This window comes from Neodiprion virginianus, chromosome 2, assembly GCF_021901495.1.
Source record: "Neodiprion virginianus isolate iyNeoVirg1 chromosome 2, iyNeoVirg1.1, whole genome shotgun sequence".
NCBI lineage: Eukaryota > Metazoa > Arthropoda > Insecta > Hymenoptera > Diprionidae > Neodiprion > Neodiprion virginianus.
In genome coordinates this window covers 13,586,929-13,607,722 of record NC_060878.1, presented here as the reverse complement: position 1 = coordinate 13,607,722, position 20,794 = coordinate 13,586,929, and the positions used below count along the sequence as shown (strand labels likewise).

Sequence of the window (20,794 nt, the reverse complement as noted above, 5' to 3'; positions counted from 1 at the left end):
AACATGAGTCGTATAAGCGAGGCTGAAGTAACAAGAGTACGCTACGCGTTTCTGCGCAAGATACGAAATAGAGGTTATGATCGGGTAATCTCAGATTTGTTTGCAACAGCGCATGCGCGTAGTACAAAAAAATACCACTTTCAACTCACGCGATCGGTGGAAATAGATTTTCAGTTTTGAACATAGTTTTTTGTATTAACAACAAGTTCGTTGTCAGTTGATAGTTGAAAAAGAAAAAAGAAAAAAAAAAGAAATCGAAACTTTATGAGACCTTGTACTAACCCCGTGTAACAATCCGACCTTGACCTTCTCATACGCGCGTAAATAAATGGTTGAAACTTTTTGAAATTCGATACAAACATTTTTGGGCTAGATCAATCACATCTTTATTGTCTGTATGTTGCGAAAAACGCGGAAAAAAGTCGATCGATCTAGCCCAAAAATGCTTGTATCGAATTCCAAAAAATTGGACAAAAAGGTAACATAACTGTCAACATTTTCTGAGAATTTGCGATTTTTTAGCCGATAATTACGGCAGCGGTAAAAAAAACGATAAAAAATCCCGAAAAACCGATGCTTTTCTTATGGGAAAAAGTAAGGCTTCCTAGGCGTGGGTGAACATGGAGGGAAGAATTTTTAAAAATTCGGACATTTTTTTTTTTAATTATTTCGAACCAATTTGGAGGGTAAGACCATTAAAATTCGATTTTGCCCTTCTTAAGGACAGGTCTAAGGTATATGTACACAACTCGAGGAAGGAGTAGATATTTTTAGGTAATTGGCTGTGAACGCGATGCTGCACGAGTTCCGGGACCACTCGCTCACCATCAGCGGAGAAGGAGAAGCGCATGCAGTTTGGGAGCGCAGCGACGCGCAGCCGATTAAAGTTAACAGGGTAAGTTATAACCGGGATCCCCCACCCCTACCCCCACCCTCCTGTATCAGCGTCAGTTTTACCTCGCAAACCGTTGGTTTTCCGCCTCTAGTTACGACGCGCAACCATCGCCGTGAATTTAGCCGCAGATTTGCGGCCCGTTACCGGGAAGTTTTACGCTTTGGCAACGGAGAAACCGCGAGGTGTGCTCAACGTCGAGTCGAGTTGCAGTTTTGATGTAAGCCGGCGTTTTTCTCCGACTTATTTTTTTTCATAAAAATATAAACGGCACGCGATATGTTATAAATTTTTAACGGCTTTCGCGGTAACCGCAAAGTCGAGGGGATCGCTCTAATCGTAACTATAATCTAATATACCGATAAGGAAATTCGTTGGCGTTACGATTAACCGGCGGATGCTTATCTGTAATTTATTCGCATTTTTATCACTCTCTCTCTCGTGATTTTTGTCATGATTTTATATGTATAAAAGGTGTATGTTTACATCAAAGGGTTACTGAAATTTATGGATCTATAAAGTCACCGTTGTGTTAGATCGGCCATGTTGAATTTGAAACTTCAAACGAATCGCCACTGAATTGATGTGTCGATAGGTATGTTATTCATGGTCATTATAATTTACCTGAGTTAATGAGAATTAATTGATTTATTAAAAATTAACTCAAATAATGAGAAGCAACTGAATTACGGAATATTAAATCAAGTTCTTATGAATTAGTTTGGATTCGTGGCAGAATTATTTTTAGAGTTTACAGAGAGAAAAAAATTTAATTGAAATAATAAAATTAAGTTGAATTAAAATTTCTTTGAATTAACAGGTAATACAAAAAAATGTATCGAAATTTTTTGAAACTCTCTTGAATGAATTATTGAATTATATGTATAAAAGAAATTGATATACGTGAATTGAAATTAATTAAGATAAACTAGAGAAATTTACTTGAATCGAAAAAATTAATTTGAGAAAAACATCAATTTAAATTACACGAATTACCTTAAATTAATTCAACTCAAACAATTATTGTGTCACTCAAATCTAGAGTTGTTTCTCATTCGGTTCCGACATCCCCTAAACTTGAAAACGGTTTCTCTCTTGGTCGGAGTTCACTATAATAACATTTTGACCAATGAACCAAGTTTCGGTCAACTTTTTAGTGTGAAAATTTTGATATGGGTGCAATTTGGCTGTATACAGTATACACTAAGATATGATAATCCTCCAATTTTTTGACTTTTAGATCTTTCCGATTACAAAAAGCACGGTAATCAATTTTATCACGTTTTTAAAATGCTCCATTACCTACAGATTTTGAGTATTTCTTGTCGTTGGATAACAAATATGCCTTAATATGTTTTTGTGCGAGAAAGTCTGATCTTTCCGAATATGAAATCCATTTCGAGGATGGTTTTTGAGAACTGCTCAAAAACACATTTTTTTCGAAATTCCCATTATCGCGCGTGCAATAGACAAAAAAATACGTCGTTTTCATTTTTTCGCGTAAAAAAGTATAAATACTGAAGTAAATCCTGAAATTTATATAATGGGTTGGAAATGTGATCACAATTAAATTTGTATCAATGTTCCAAAGATGTATAATATATTCATTTTTATCAACTCTATAATTTCAGAATCCACTTCAAAAGGTCTACTTTGTCGCACAAATAAGAAAAAATTATTCACTCCCCCCCCGCCCCTTCGCAGGCGTGGAACTGAAGATTTCGGAAAAACGTGTTTTTGGCAAATCTTGAGTATCCACCTTAAAATAGATTTCATATTCGGAAAGATCCGATTTTTTTTACACAAAACCACGTCAGCTCAAACATATTTTCTAATAAAAAAAAGTGTTAAATTTTCGAAGCGAAAAATTCAATCACAAAAACGTGATAAAACGGATTAACGTCTTCCTCGTAAATGATGAAACCTAGGGCCTAAAAATTGGAGGATTTTCATACCTAAGTTATAGAAAATAATCGAAAATCGTATAATTATACACGTCTGATTTAACTGCGAGGAAAGAATTGTTTTATTCGAATGAATGATAATTCACATGAGCAAACAGGTTTTCACTCGTAAGTAAAAGAAAATAAAAAAAAATTGGGTATCGATGTGGTTCTAACTTTCTTGTTTGGTTTATACGCCATTAATTTTATCAACGTCAATATTTTCATCCAAGTTACCAAAAAACGTATACATATACTCCTCGCGTCAAAACTTACGTATGAGTTAATCGAATAGTAATTTCTACTAGTCACGGAGTCATTGATACTGTGACTTTTCTTTCTCGCTTGCCTAGCCGCCGTCTGAAGCATAATATTAATAGCCTATATAATCGAGCGGTCTTCTTCAAAAGCCTAATCGAGCGCCACTGCGTAGCGCTTGTGCAGAAACAAGTTTGCGAAGAAACTTGAAAAACCTGTGCGAAGTATATTTCCACGCTTGAAGATACTATAACAAGTATTATGTATATTGTCGTTGTATCCGTTATTAAATTCGGACATATTTACCGGTGAATTTTCGCCGACAAAACATGTCGCGTTTCTAACGGCATAAGGTCGTAAACGCCAAAAATGCAATTTTAGCGGAAAAATGGCGTATAATTTTTTCTTTCAACCATTCGTTCCGAAAATGATCTAAACGTGTAATTTGATCGAAATCAAACGTTTGAAAATATAAAGGCAAACGGTCGTACGTTGAGTAGATACGACTTTTTTCCATTGATAAGTACGTGAAAAAAAAAAACATCGAAACAGAAGGTCGTAACAACCATGTTTTTATTTTCTTTCTGCAATCGTTCCGAAAACGATTGAAACGTATAGATGAATCGAAATCTGCAAAAATCCAGAAATGTTATAAAAAAAAGTTCTCGAAGATAAAAAAAAGAAAAGAAGCTCGTAAGCACCAATTTCATATTTTTTATCCAAACGCTCCAAAGACTACTGAAACGCATAAACAATTGAAAGTAGCAAAGTTATACGGTGAGGAATGAGCGAAAAAATCACCAATTATCGGAATTATAGGAATAAAAATAATAATTTTTGGCAGTTACGCCCTTGCGCAATTATCGTCGTAGATCACTTTTTCAATTCTCATCAGGACGAAAAAGTCGTACCTACCACCGAATACGACCTTTTGCTTTTATTTGATGAATTTATACCGAAAACCAAAAAGGAAAAAAAAATATATTCCTGGCACATGAGACATTATGGAACGAATCGACATAGGTTTTTATCGTTGAATCAATAGCGGAAGGTCGTATCTGCCAGTATATACGACCTTTCGCTCATAAGGGGTTACATGGGTTTGGAAATGTAAAAAAATCAATTGAAAAGAATCTCTTTTCACTCATAGTACAACATATCAAGAATATTTTCCCAAAGTTTCAAACCGATTAAAGTAAAAGTCTAGGAGAGAGATAGCCTTTGGAAATTTCTCTCATTTTCATATTCCAAACCTGTATACGATCAGAAAAAAATAATAAAAAATAAACGCCCCTTTTGCTTTTTATAAAAATTTTCATCCCCGCGAAAAATGTTTCCATTTACGAAAATTAAACGTTTCTTTTCCCCTCGAATAATCTTTTTTCTAAAAGTCTTACAACTATGTAATAACGACGCTTAAACAGGTTGCCGTGAAAAAATTATTTATCTCGTTGATGTATTAAGTAAATGCTTGTTATAAGTCTGTGTGTGTGTGTGTGTGGCTATGCCAGCGCATGGACGATATAAATATAGCGCGCGGAGAGCGCGAGACCTCGTAAATTATTCAATTACGTAAAATCCCGACAACTGTGTAAATCATTCATTATCACCTCTCAAGCCCATTGAGCGGTTTTCAACGAGCCCGCATATAAAATTACACTAAAATCCAAGTATAAATAAATCTTACAGGAATAATGGCACAAGTACCTTGTTAGCGGCGTTGAGTAGTGAACGATAGTTTCCGCCGCTCGTGTATAATGTAGAATAAGAAACACTTAGCACCTCTTTCACGCAATTTATTACCAACGTCATTATATGATGTGATAAATTTCGGCACTCGGTTGCGATGACGAAATACCAAAATAATGATAATGAAGGAAAGAAAAACTATTCACGATAGAAGTTACATACACGCACCTATGCTAAAAATACACGCGCACGCTGAATCTCTGAATCTACTTGTATAACCGAGCATAAACCCAAAGCATCCAACTCTGAATGATGCGAATGGAACAGAGCTGAGGGAGGACGTTGAGTTCTAGTCTGTTTACGCTTGGACCAAAACAAGCCTGGCAAATAAACACCACCGATAATGTATTTCAGAATGGGCGTGTTACTTTTATCCGCAAAATAGCGGAGAAATCCGAGAAATCGGAGAAATGCTTTTATTTTCTAACTAAATTTCGAAAAAAGACTTGCGAACTCTTCGGATGTTTGATCTTTTCACGAAAAGAAATATCTGTGCTACAAAGTCGCTGCGAACACAGTTCAAGGAATTTGAGTTGCTTATTTAGAGTTTCGTAAAAGTTATAGAATTATATGTAAGATAATTATTAATCATATTTTAGACGAGTATTCGCTTCCATTTGGTACGTAATAAATATAAATGTATAAAATGCTAAACGCATTCTGCGTACAGATGTATTTAATTTCAGTGAAAAATTTATGTTTTTTCATCAAATATTGATTGTTGCATGACACATACAAGAGGCGTTTACATTAAACACATCGTACATCGAAGCGCTGGAAAGTTGGAAGAGAAGATACGTGCACTGGGAAGAAATTTTTAATTCCGGTTACCGCTCAGTCCTTGATTATTTCCATTTTTTACCACAATCGAAAAATATAGTTCTAGGTAGAAAATGAAAATTAGTTTTCTAGCTGTTACCGGAAAGTCTGGTATCCGTTACTATTCTTTCTCATTACGATCGCTGTTACTAGATTTTCTTCTAACTGTTGCGAAAATTTAATGCTTGTGAAACGAAAAAATCGACGTTAAAGCCTTGTTTAACTAAAAAAAGTAGAGCAAACCGAACAAACTGATTTTGCGTTACAATTACTAAAAAAGGATCGACAATAGCGCAAAATTATTACGCGTAATTCGATTTTCGTAATTCCAACAATATCCGAACAGTTTTTTTTTTTTTTTTAACGATACCTGTTTTACTGAATTTTTCTAATTAAAAAGTAGAAAAGTAGTAGAAATTTTTCTCTATATTTTCTCTATACAATAATAATCAGAGCCAAAATAAATATATATTGAAAAATTACAAAATATGTGCGTATAATATATACTTAAAAAACTAAAACATGGAAAATAGAAACTACATTTTCCGGCTCTAAACATCATACTTTATGTAAAAAACCAACTAAGGAATGAAAATGATTTCAATAAAAAAAAATGTGTATTTACGTATTAATCCGGGCCCTAACAATAATAACAACAATAATCATCGGTAAGAGGTAAAGAGTTTGCCAATTATTTTCACCGTGTCGCGACGATTCGTTTAAACAGGGGAAAAGTAGGCGTATTTATAAGGCGAGAAGCCGACTAACCCTCGATTGTCGGGCCCAAACCGTGACACACGACATCGAGAATACACGCATATGCATACATGTATATACATATACATATATATACATATATAGGTAATTGAAAGCACTTTGGCCAGAACCCCGCTTATGCTCTACACTTTGCCTGCCTCGTCCGCATTTGCATTTAGTGGCGAGGGTACCCCTCCTTCTCTCCCTTATCCACCCCCACCCCCACCCCCGAAACCTTGCCTTTTAACTCGAAACGACTTGTACGTTACATGCATGAATATTTTATATAAATATACATATATGTATGTATATATGTGTATATATGTGACAAATGCCCCGTTTACTTCACTCGATATGATATTTACTGCGTCGAATTAATGTCTCTATCCACGTGTACCTGAATTTGCATTTATTTGTACGTACATACATACATGACCGTGACATTTCTTCATCTCGCCAAGGATATTTCCTACGTTGGTACGATCCTTGAAAAGTTTCCGAAACAAAATATTTCACATTTTTTCATTCGCTCTTTATTACTCTACGATTTTTTTAAACATCTCTAAAACACCTACGTTGATTCTAGTGAAACAAGAGAAAAAATACGTTTGATTTCCGATGTGAAACATTCTCACCCCAAGATTCGGGATGGGACCTGGTGGTTTTTTTTTTTTTTCTCATTACAATTTTTTCTATTTTTCTAATCGTTTTTTTCTACTTTCGTACCTGTTAGAAATCTATGACAATACGTACCGCATCTCGGGTTTTTTTTACGGATTTTTAAAATTGTTTCTCCAGTTCGACAAACGCACAAAATTTTACAGTAGATTTTGAACAGGTATGAAAGTAAAAACAACGATCGAAAAAATAGAAAAACTGACTAACAAAAGTGGAAAGAAAACTAGGTCTCACTCTGAATCTTGCGTGAAAATGTTTCATTGCGGAAACGACGTTTTTTTTTTTTTTTTTTTCGTTTCATTAACATCAATTTGGGTGTTTTCGAGATGGGATTAAGAAATCATACGGTAAAGACGAGTGATTAAAAAAGATATGAAAATATTTTGAAAGCTTTTCAGAAACTATACTAACGTAGGAAAAGTACTTGATGAAATTAGAAAATGTTACGGTCAACCGTTTACTGAGTTGGTGTGGAATGCCCTATATGTATGTACCTACGTATAGGCATCCCTGCACGCAATGAAATTTTCATTCCGTCAAACTTCACTCCGTGTCCTATTTTGCATCAGTTATACTTAGCGACGTACTTATTCGTTGTAAAATTTTTTCGCCATGACTTGAACGGTTTGTTTAGATATTGTAAAGCTTGTTTTAATCTCTTTTTGATAACTTGAATATTCATTCGTTCCATGATCTATTGCTATTATTCGCGGATAAACGCGGCTGCGAAAATATACATACAATAAACATCATTTGATTATACGCGGTGGATCACGATTAAATATAAGAAATTTGTTTCACCGTTGAAAAACATGTTTACACAAGTAAAAATGTCATACGAATATGCATACATAAGATACTTGGCGCGTGTATATTTGTATGTTTTGTACGCGCGGATGTGTCAATAATTAAAAAACATTGGTGAAATAACATATATAAACGATAAAGATAATGTGTTTACGATGTGTTTCATCCGTAGAGAAATATTAAGACTGGGTGAACAAATTATCATCGTACTGGCGAGACAATGAAGTGTAAACAATTACATTTCCACTAAATGATCATTTTTTTTTCAACAGTCGTAACTCATATGCTGGATGTAATATCGTTTATTTTTTGACAATCAACCTCTCGGAGACGTGAAAATAAGATCCGCAGGATTTTAGGAGGGGGCGAAGATAACGTTGATGAGTGAATGTGAGTTGGATAAGCATGGCTTAGATTTGTGTAAAATCGTGTTTCAGTCTTACCGGAACAAACGTCGATGAGATTTGTATAAAAAGTGCGATAGTGAAATAAAATTTGGATTCTTTTATATAATTACCTTATTCTCCCGAGTGAGTCGCTTTTGTTCGAAACTCGTTGTACTAGAATAGAGAAAAGGCAGAGCAAAAAATAAATAAATAAGTAAATACGGTAGAAATAAGATTCGATTGAAGAAATTGAAAAATAATAAGATGTATTCATCAACACGGATAATGTTTCAAGCCCAGAAATATACAGTTCGAATTTTCGATCCTTGATATTAAAGTAGAGAAGAATCCGCATTTATTTTCGTAACTGATTGCCGCAAGTTATGATAAAAAAATTTGTCGATACGCGAAGAGACTTTTGGTAAGAATCTTTGTTTTATCGCGTACGCAAAATTGATACGAAATATAAGAATTTAGAGATAATCGGTACACTGTTATAATCCTTCCTATAACAATAATTTGAAATCATGATATTTTTTGATGCATTATCCCAATATTTATGAGCAAGAATTAGTAAAGTACGTTTAGAAACATTAATATCTACTGTTGGAAATTTAGAAGTGTTAAAAAAAAGTGATGACAATAAATAAGAGATTTAGTAAAAATTATTCTGAACATAAGTATTCGATGTGGCAGAAGTTGCAAACAATACACTAAAGTTTAGAGTTGGTATTCTCTATAAGAAGGCGCAAAGAAATGAGTACATAACACTTATAATCTTTGCTACTGGGGTTCAGAAAAATTCTAAAACTTTATACCTACGAAAAACGGCCGAATATTTCTGAGCTGTTTCGGCTAACTGGATTTCGTCGCAATTATTCCGATGAAAGAAGTATAAGTATAAGTATAATTAACGGATTACGAAAGTATGTGATTTGAAAGCGTATTCCTCTACTATAACGCGTGTAGTTTTTTGAGGTTAGGAACGTCGCATCAAGCACCGTCTTTTTAAAATCTAAAACAAATTCTGACGATTGTTACATCGAATGTTGAAGGTATTATTGGTTTTTAAATATGGAAAAGTACATTGCCGTATTAATAATTTATATGTATGTAAAAAATGTTCGACGATCTAGTCGTTGACTTCGAATCTGAGGTCCAGGTAAGCGTCGTTACAGCGACTTGCAGTTTCAACGTGTAATAAGTCGCAAATAGCCTCGATTGGAACAAGTAAACTCTAATATTAAGATTACAGATTTCCGGTAAGTATTGAGAATAAAGTGAATTGAATGATTTGGCGTTCTACCAAAAATTTTATGTTACAGAATTATGTCCTTCAGAGCTTAGATTCGGGAGAAATAAGAAATCCAAATAACCAACTACAGCTTACTCAAAGGCTGTCTCAATCCCCGCTAAAAGTCAGTGAATTACAAAATTTGAAATCCTGTTTAAAGTTTTCAATACAGTACATTCGTACAACGATATTCATTATTTCAATTTATTTCGAATACTGTAATTATCAGAAAAGATAAATGATTTCCAACATTTAATATTTAAAGGGGGGACGGCGATGAAATTTTAAAAAAATTTATGTCTTCGAAATTTTGTTTTTTTATTTACAAAAACAGGTGTTTAAAAAAAATTATATCGTATAAAATATACGATACTCAGAGTTTCATTTGGGAAATCCTCACAAGAGAAGACATAAAAAAATACTTTTCTTTCATACGTGAACCAACTGAGCGATCGAAAGTACTATATAAATAAAAATTGGATGTGATTTGTTATTTTTATAATCCTACGTGCAATAAGTGTAATATGGATAAAATAAAAGTCGAAAGCTGGGGTGTCTGAGTATATAAAGATATATATGTGAGCTTCTTTTTTCGTACAGTGATTTAGAAAAATCGCAACGCGTTTATACTGGAAACGTACGACATTTAATCTCGCTCTCTGCAAAGCTCTATATTAATTTTTGTTAGTCGAGTCCATTGCAGATTTTACTACGAAAACTTACATACACTTTAATTCTTTTAATGTAAGATTCTAATATTCTTACGAGTTATGCGAATTTTTGTAACAGTACCTCGATTATTCGTAAATTCTTATATTTTATGTCAATTTTGCGTAGGCAATAGTAGAAATATTCGCACTAAAAGACTCTCCGCGTATAATGAAGCGGTAACGAAGCAAAAATGACACGTGATATTAATACTGTACGGTACGTTGGAAGTGAAGTCAGAATGATAAATCAATTAATTGAAGGAAAAATTTAAAGGCCGCGACTCAAAATCGATAGTATATAACATCGCTGAAGTTGTGGCAATTTGGGATATTGTGGATGTTTGGTGATCAGGTTTATGGAACAGAAACACAATGTAAACTCGACTTAATGAATATATATTCACATTTTTGTTTTGCGGCAATAATACTCGCCGCATGCGAAACAATAATTATAAAAAAAAAAAAAAAAAAAACACAAATTAAAATAAACATCTGTACAGAAATGTTTCATCCTACAACGTTTTTGTTTTTGTTTCACCTAGTTGTCATTACGTTATCTTTTTTTTTTTTTCTTTTTCTTTTTTTTTATATTATATGCGAAAGTTTGTACAAATTCTTTGTTCAGAATAAGGAATGACACCTAATAAACATTAATGGAAAGAAGATGAATGTTCAAACTAAATTATATAATTCGATTTTCTTTTCTAATTATAAATAGGTAAACGAAGTTGACATACGTGCTTCTTTTTGTTTTTCCGTCTGTATAGCTACACAAAGTCGATGATGCCAATTATAGTATTATTATAATCCATTTTCTGGTGTATTTTTTGGTTTTTCAAACATTTCGTAATCTACGTATAATGATTAGGTGAGTTTCATTTCAACACTAATACCTATAAGGTATGATATTCTCCATCCGGTATTTATTTATACATATTTTATCATTATTATTACCCTATGGAACGGCGCCGCTCGACGATATTATCGTGCCCCCCAAACACGATCTTTCGATTGTTCTCTTACTTTTCACACATATATATATGCGTAGAAATCTGATAGAAGTTTGAAAGAAAATGAAATAATTATCTTGCGTTCGCTACTAAATGGCGTATTATACTGATAAATATTAATCTATATACGACGATGATTAAAGAATTAATAATAGTAATAGCGGTAATCATAATAGCAATAAGAATATTAATAATGACAAAAATAATACAATAATAATAGTAGTAATAATAATGATAATAATAATAATAATAATATTATTATTAATAATGCGATAATAATAAATCATAATGACGCGGATCTGGTCTATTTACCTTTTTTTTTTCTGCGGGACATTATTTACATAAGGGGTGATTTTCACAGATTTAAGGGGGTGGGAAGGGGGGGGGGGGGGTGGGGGGAAGGTTAGGCGTGTTGTTAGCGACACGGGGCGAAAGCTAGACCCACGGATCCCTGACGCGCGACAGCCGTACACTTACACATGATATCTATCTATTTTTGTTTTCTCTCATTTCGTGTATGTTTTATTATATACCAATATTAATATAGTTAACAATATATAATAATGACGATCTAAAAACTAATAAACAATAGTTTTGTATACATAAATACTGTGACTGGTATAGTGATGATGTTTTTGTATCATTTTATTTCTATATTTTTTTTCCTCCCCATATATTACATGTATAGTATATAGATATTAACGCATCTGGGCATGTATATCTCTTATCAGTTTGCCAGAAGATGAGCAGAAAATTTTTTATATACGTATGTCCGGAGAGAAAGAGGGAGAGAGAAAGAGCGAGAGATATGGGAATTGGGACGTATGTTTGGTATATTATGTATGATCTACGAGAAGGAAAACACAAACTTTGGGAGTTCACGTCGATAACTGTAAAAACGCTAGTCAACAAATTTCGCATTATATATATATATACATATATACACACACACATATATATATATACATATATATCAAAATCACATCAATGATTGTTAAACGGTTTTCGAAATTTCTAGTTTACATGTATATATGTATACATAGCGATATTACGATAAAAATTGAAATTTCGAAAACGTTATTAATTTTTATCACTTTCCAATATATAGATTGTATAACTTAAAATTATATTTCATCTGTCATACAAACTATAGAGGAGTATATGTAAGGATAATCGTTCGAGGAGCGAATTAAAAATCCTAACGGAAACGTGCGGTTCTTCACTCCTCGACAGATCGATCGATCGCATACTTCCGTCAGTAGTTTCTTCTTCGTATCTTTATTTTTTTTCCCCCTCTTCTTCTCTCTTACTTTAGACATACAAAAATCATTCGGAACGTCGAGCGTTTTTACGGCAGAGAGTGTCAAAATTTCTCGAATACAACGACAATCGCGCCACGTTTTTCAAAGTCTTTCCAACACCATGCATTCCCCTGCAGACGTAAAATTGGTCTCCGGGTAACACCGAGGCGTCGTATATACATATATATATATTATATATAAATAACAACGACACGTACGAAGTTATGTAAACGTTACATCCTTGCATTCCAGTGAAATTTCGACACGGTTTTTTGTTCAACGTTTGTGTTCTTGTTCTCATTGTTGTTGTTTTTATACAGGTATATTGAACGGCTGTTTGTGATTCGGACTGATGTAAGTATGTTTATGGAAAAAGGTAAAATGTGGGGGCCGAGGGAGCATTTTCGTTTACAAGATCACAAGCGTCCCCTTCCTCCTTCCCCCCCCCCCCCCCCCCCCCCACCCCCGAAGGCCCGTCATGTCGTCATGCCTGTCGAACCGTGTTTTCGACCCAAGTGCGGCCGGCATTCCTCGAAAACAACGCAACACTCTTAATGGTTATCTTCTCCGAAGAAGGTGGTTCGTGGAAACGCTTCTGACCTCGTCGCCTCGATTTTTGGTCATTTCGTCTTTGGTCCCGCAGCCCCCACACCTTGTCTCTGCGCTTCGGCCTCACTCGCTCGCTCGCTAGCTCATCCATCCTCTCTAAGCTAACCTACGAGGGTAGTTTTTCTGTGGTTAGCTCATTGGTTGTGCTTCGTGAGATAATTAGCTCCTACTCTGGACCGCTCGCCGTCGTCTGTCCACGACGTACCCGTTCGTCTTCGTAAGTATTCGTCAATCGGAAGAATCGGACTCGGCTCTGATACGTCTCGTCTAGTTTCACGGCGTTATATCTAGCAGAGGCGTGCAGGGTTGGAATCATATAGCAAAGGTACACAACAGGACAAATTCAAGATCCACAGAGAGAGAGAGAGAGAGAGAGAGAGAAAAAAAGAGAGAGAGAGAGATACACACACAGTATACACTTCAGCTTTCGCCTCGTCGCGAGGGTTGCGAAAGAAGTCGGATGAAAACGTATATTCGTTATATATGAAAACTTCGAACTTCATCGATGATGAATTTACACGTGCATCAAGTTATAGAATATTCGGAATATATTTATGCACGTACACGTATAGTAAGTCGTTTGACGTATTATCGAGAAAGTGAATTGACAAAAGAAATTGAAAAATGAAGAAAAAGGAAAAAAGAGCCCATATATACGAATATCACATGCGAATGCAACGTCAGAATGAAGAATAACCATCGATTTATAATAAAAGTTAATGTATTCAACACGCGAATTATACACGGCAGCGGCGTCAGTAGTAGCAGCGTAAACGCAAATTTAACAAAATAAACATATTATTTGCTACATAATAAAGGTATGTTGGGGTGGTTCAACATTACAACTAAACGATAAACACCACGGTTTTCGAAATGTTGTACCTGTATGAGATCGATGTAGAGTAATATACAGACATCTCTTTTTAAAATATACAATTTATTTCGTACTTTACCATTTGTCACAGAATACGAACTTGCTTATTTACAAGCTTCACAGTATTGATAATTATACACAAGTCTTTTTCGATACCTTAAAGGCTTAAACTATAATATGAACAATGAAAAATTACAATTAAATCTATAAAGTTGAGATTACGTATTGAAAAGATATAAATAATCTTTTGCTTTTATAAAAAAACTTAAAGAGACCTCTTCCTGAAAGCATCAGGTTGTCGTCAAGTTTTCCATACAAAACTGGATATATGTACAAAACTTACATAATTACATCAAGTAGATTATCCGCTTACGTGTATATATTTATATATATACATACATATGAATACAATTCTAGATAATCGTCACAATAGTACAATACTTAGTTGTAAATATTGTGAAACTTGTAGTCAAAGGCTACGCAAATTAATAAAGTTTTCGGAACGACACAGAGCATTTGAAAATCACTCGATCGAAAAGAGTTCAATAGCCGTTATAATACAAACGATCCTGCTGCCTGAAAGATAATGGTATAAAAAATAAATAAATAAAAATAAAAATGAAAAAATAATAAATTTACACAAATGCGAAATTGCAGGTGAACCACCCTAACATGACACACATCACAGTTCACACAAACGAATGTAATAATCTCTATAATTATTTTACGTGGCAAGGGTGCTTACATGTGAGTTAGCGGCGGTACGCCCGAATGGTGCTGGGCCAGGGGATCGGGCGATGGCCCGGGTGAATACACGCTGCCACCGTGCTGAGGAACACCCTGTTCCGCGCTCTGTGGCAGATACATCGATATCATCTGCCGTAGGTCACCCTGGGGCTGAGGGGCCTGCTGCTGGCCCATGTACTCCCGCTTTACCGGGGCCCCGGTGGACGAGGGTCCGGTCGGCGTCGGCGTGTGGATGCCGCCGCTCGCCGGGCTTGTCGGCTCGGATTTGATACTACTGCCCGACGGACTGTGGCTCGACATTTGCGATCCGGGTTGGGGCTGGTGATAGGGCGAAGGCGAGCCCCCGGGAACGGTGGTCCCGCCGTATCCTCCGTAACCGTTCATGTAGCTGTTTATTGGACTGGGACTTCCGCCCCCCATGTGATGTCCCATGTCGTACCTCGGGTAGCCGGCAGCGGCGCCCATGTGTCCACCGTACGGATGCTGCTGGTACGTAACCGCCGGATCATGCATCATGTATCCGTTCGGCATGTATCCATTGGGCATTTGATAAACATCTCGTGGTAACTGGGTCTGCTGCCCGGCACCGGCGGCCACGTTCCTCTGATCGACGCCTAGCATGCCGCCTACCCCTGGGACGCCACCGCCCATCGGGAACTTGTCCTTCTTAATAAGGGTCTTTGTCTTCCTGCGGGGTCTGTACTTGTAGTCCGGATGTTCCTTCATGTGGACGGCCCTCAGCCGTTTCGCCTCGTCGATGAACGGTCGCTTTTCGGTCTCGCTAAGCAGCTTCCACTCGGCCCCGAGCCGCTTCGATATCTCCGAATTGTGCATCTTCGGATTTTCCTGGGCCATTTTTCTCCGCTGACCCCTCGACCAGACCATGAACGCGTTCATCGGTCTCTTGACTCGATCGATGTTGTTGTTTTTGCTTGTATTATTGTTGTTGTTGGGCGGCTGGTGCTGCGGCGCTTGTTGCTGATGCGCGTGATGCTGAGCCGCCTGCTGCTGCTGCTGTTGCTGAGCCGCCGATTGCTGACTCGCCAGCGCGTGCATGCTCTGCTGTTGCTGCTGCTGTTGTTGCTGCTGCTGTTGCTGCTGCTGTTGTTGCTGGGACTGCATTGCCGCGTAGTGGTGCGACGAGGCCTGATGATGATGCTGTAGACCAAGGCCCCCGAGGCCTCCGGCGGTTGGAGGGCTGCCCGACAGCGCTGGACTGTGGACGATAGAGCCGAGGGCTCCGTAGGGCGACACCCCGGTGTGGTGACCCATGGGCGAGACGCCCTGGTGTGGGTGCGGAGGCATTTGCCCGTGGAGGCTGCCGCCCTTGAGGTCCGTCTCCATCGTCAGCATGTCGTCCTCCCTGTGCCCGTACAGCTTGCCGCCTTTTGTGTCAACTAGCGGGGGTCAATTATCGTTGTGCCTCCTAAGCCCCGCGCGGTTCGAATCCGCAAACGATTAGCGACGCGCTCGTTGCGCTACGCGCCGGATCCCGCGATCACTGTCCGAAATCGAAACATCGGCGCACTACTGATATAGTTTCGTTTTAACGCCAGCGACACGTTTACACGCGTTTGGAAAACCGTCGAGTCTTCGGTCAATTTTCTTTCCTATTTACCATACAGGTTGTAATCTGCAATCCGTAACGGTCATCGGTGTGTATTTTCCTTTGTTTTGAATTTGAGACGGCGCAACGACCGTCTCTCGGTGATTCTTCCGACAGAGAGAATTAACTTGATCGGCGTATCTTCGAATGTTTTTAACGACCGCACAGCATCGACGAGTAGTAATTACAAGGACTGCACGTCTCGCGAATCAGTTTGTACAACGATTTATCGCGCACCAATGCAACTTTCAAGAGTAGCAATACCACTCGTGTTCTTCTTCTCCTATCTCTCCTTACTCGCTTATTCTCACTTGTGTTTATACATGCGGTCGTGACTCTGCGTCTGCGGAGAAAGAACTAACCCGCCTCACAAAAACAACAATAAACACTGCAGCTGAATCCAAGTACAGTTTTTACAGTAAAAACAACGCTGCACCGATAATCAATAATCAATAAGAATACACTTCACTGAAGGTTTATATTTTATACATGTATGTTAAGTTAAAGATCACGATATCAAGTTATCGAGAGCGACGTAGAAAGGTTTTAAGAACATATAAGTTTTAAAACAATCGGCTTCTCCTTGTCGACGAATGTTTTCCCCATAAACTGCGAAACACTTTAAGCGAAGTTTGCATGTAAGTACAAAATCGTTTTAAAAACAAACCGCCTTAATCACAGCACGCAAAAATTTTAATACAAAATAAACGATAGTTTCCGCACGACGGTTCAACTACAAATCGCAAAACTCGATTGATGAGAATGTAACAAGATGTTTATTATTCCCGAGAAGCGAAGGTGACGGTTACGAGTGACAACGTGTTGCCGTAAACAACGGGCAGTTGGATTTATTCGATACAACGAATCCTCCTCGTCGCCGCACACTCGTACGCCCTCCTCTATTCGCGCAGTCTCTTTTTTTTTTTTTGTAAACTGCCGAACGTGCTGAAGAAACGACCTCCACTCGCTTCGGAGCAACAGTCCGGTCTGAACGTACGTAGAAACTCTAGCGCCTGACGATCCCTCGGTTCGCCTGTTTCCTGCCGAGTTCTACCCCCTCTCCACCCGCCACACCGGCTATGACGCTGACGCGTAGACCGGAGTCGTCTAACCTACCAGTGGCTATCGATTCCGACGCACGCCTGCCATCATTCCCTCCAGCCAATGGGAAGCCTCGGCGTCGGTCGGTGGGCGGGGCCAATTCACAGTGACGTCACTACAGCCGAATGAGTCCTCTCGCGGCGACGCGAAACGTTCTGCGCCCAGGCGCTGGCCAATTCCTAAAGCCGCGATCAAATTCAGGCAAGCCGTTCCGACTTCCCGCGAGGAATCGCCGCCACCTTCCAGAACGCCGTATCATGCATTTTCACACCCCGGGGTTAGTAGAATTCTCTTCGGTCAAATTGATCCATCGACTTGGAGGTAACTTGGAGGTTATAAAATGAAAAAAAAGACGATCGGCGTTACGGCGTAGCCAAGAACGCTTAGGCAAAAACCGCCGTCGTCGTCGACGAGGAGCCGAGAGAACAAAGGACGTATGGCGTAATGGTGTACCTACATGAATGTATGGGATTCATCCTCTGCATGTGCAGCGGGAGGACCGAGAGTCTGACGCGCGGTAACGGTTGAGAGAGAAAGAGTCGCCTTTCCTCCCTCGCCCACAGCCCCGGGTTTCCCTTCCTGCCTCCGCCGTTTGTCCGTATAGAGAGTCCGCCTATGATTATCTACGAGACGCATTCTTCCATTATATACGTACTTATACATCTGGTGTGGCGGGCAACAGGTTCTCTTCTCTTGTGTGTTGACGAAACCGCGGCGATGCACCGTGGCTCGCCGCACGTTTATCGCCTCTCAATAGAATGTTTTCACGTGTTTAGGTCATAGCGGATAATAGATCGTGCTTAAATACACTGGCATTATACACGCCGGGTATAAGTACACGCGCATTATAGGCACCCATATAGAAGTGCGTTATAGAGCCGACTGAGGCTAAAGAGGAACTTTTACCCATCGAACGATGCAATTTACGGTCTATCGCCTGAGATTTATACCTATACTCGGGCACACACTTTACTTGTTTAACAATAAGTATAATATTGTAAAATATACGAATAGTTCAAACTGCAACCAAATGTTTAATGTGTTGTAATAAAACGGTCTGAGGTTGAAGTAATTGTACAGAGTACAGTTACATCGTTATAATTTTAGGTTGCAGAAATATTTAAATTGCTTGAAAGCTAGCGATGAGTAATTTGGTTAGAGCAATAAACCCTTTTGTAAGTCCGATAAAGAACCGCTAATTCTAGTCTCATTGTCAGCACCGATTATTATGATCCGGAAAAAAGGTCAATTTTATTATACAGTACATCCATGACGATAATACCGAATGAGAAATCATCGGTTACGGATGAACAGCAGTAGCCGTACCGATCACCTTATTGATTCAAGGCGCCGAAAATCTTCAAATTAAACGAATTTACTTGCAAACGTGTCACGGACTGCGGCGATCGGAAAGGTATATAAAGTATAAATGAACCGTTGGAAAATTCGTTGCCAATTGCACGATTGAGAGCGAGTGCTACAAGTGGCACATAACCGTGGCATGCCAGAAAAAGATGGAGAAAGAGAAAGAGAAAGAGACAGAGACAGAGAGAGAGAGAAAGAGAGAAAGAGAGAGGTACAATAAGCTCCGCGGACTGACAAAAGGCGGCCGCGGGCGGGCTTTGTGATTCAAATCAATGTTTGTGTGATATACCACGTGCGCGCGGTGCATCACCCATATTGCCGAAGTTTTCTGAATCTTGGCCGTGAGGTATTCCGGCCTGAAAGAAGCGCGCGAAGATTGTATACCTCGAGGTATATTACGTATATGATAATAGGTACGTGCCCGAGACTGATGAAGGCGGTCGAGAGATCCGATGCTGCCTTGGCGAAGGGAGCGCGATGTAATAATACAATCGCAAAGGTACGGATCGACTTTGAAGAACAAAAAGATCGGCGGGCCAACAGGTGACTCTATCGCATTGCTCTATTAGCTCAAATAACGAGGCCGAAGAACCAGGGGGGTGGTGGTGGCTCGAAGGGTGGCCAACAATGTCTTTATTGAGGAGGCCCGATTACAATGCCTGATTGTTGCCATTCACCGGGATCCAAATAATCCCTCTACAAGCTATACGGTAGTCCTCGCGATGCGACCTCGCATCACCTCCACCCCTGCATCCCCTCGACGTTACGGATACACTATGCAGGTTTCGATTACTAGACTTTTAGTCAAATCGATGATATTTCGCGGCTTGTGATATGCCGTGGTGGTTTTATCCTCCGGTGAACAAGACGATGACTCCGTTTCACCCAAATTTTGTGAGGGGATTTAGATTGTTGAAGGTTGTAGTCGGAGAAGCAAAATACAGATGGAATCAAGAGCGACAGAAACTTTGTAACGAGATTCAAGGTGCAGGCGGTGAGAACTGATTTTCGGACGGAAAATTGCCAGTTATGATTGCGTATAGTTCGACGGTACCTGAGTGGGAACGGGACTATAGAACGTATAACATACTTAACCGCTGATGGTCGTTCGTAAGAATTGAGAGATGATCAATCCGTGAAGAATATCGTGCTAGTATAATAAAAAGTGAAAAGGATGATGAACAGAAGAAGCGATGTTCGAGGGTGAATTTTTTCTTCATTATTTCTTGTAGGTCAGGGATAAAAACACATAATGAAGGTGTGTATACACGATCGCAGGTTGGTTCAAACGGACCGTTTAGAAACGCGTGTATCTATGTATAGCGGGTTACACAATGGAATACGGAGAGAGTAGATGGCGAGAGGATTGAGGTGATCGTGTACGAAAAAGTGAGGAGGAAGGAAGGTCGGTCGGTTTTCCTACAACGCACGGGGCGCACAAGGCATGCCCAACAGGGTACAGTCGAGATTCTTTGGCGCGTGAATCGCTGAATGGACACAATGACGTCAGTGTTGGATGATAGTATAATACGTATTGAGCATTGAACCGTCGTTCGACTGCGGCTTTTATATGCAGAGACTTTGTAATCCGTTTACGCGGTGCTTGGAAACGATCGAGCGACTTGAAAAAAACCTCCGCGAAAAAACATCGCCCTGGCATCCCGCAGCCCGGCACTGAAGCTCGTTGAAAAAAGTCTTTTTTCACCGTTTCCATCGCACTGGAGAACAGTCGCAATCGCGTTGCTCAGCGTCGACACTGCGATCGATGTCCTCTATATCGTCCTTCCCTTCCTTCCCTTCTGCCCTTTATCCCTCTCGCCCGGCAAACCTGCGCTCCTCGTCTCTCTCTCTCTCTCTCTCGTGGTTTGTGAGGCTGTGATTCGCCGGTG

The 20,794-nt window shown here is 38.8% G+C and overlaps 1 protein-coding gene across 12 annotated transcripts in view; it reads right to left on the bottom strand.

The window, feature by feature from the left end:
* LOC124297388 (transcription factor Sox-2) overlaps positions 1 to 20,794 on the bottom strand; it is a 307,639-nt gene that overhangs the window by 89,640 nt on the left and 197,205 nt on the right. For 2 of the 12 annotated variants that reach the window (XM_046748362.1, XM_046748361.1), the window contains exon 1: positions 14,832 to 17,432. The exons of 5 other annotated variants lie outside the window; for them this stretch is intronic. In XM_046748362.1, the coding sequence (XP_046604318.1) occupies positions 14,832 to 16,186 (1,355 nt within the window). In that variant the 5' untranslated portion in view covers positions 16,187 to 17,432. 5 more of the 12 variants (XR_006906589.1, XR_006906590.1, XM_046748363.1 and 2 more) reach the window with 5 other exon arrangements.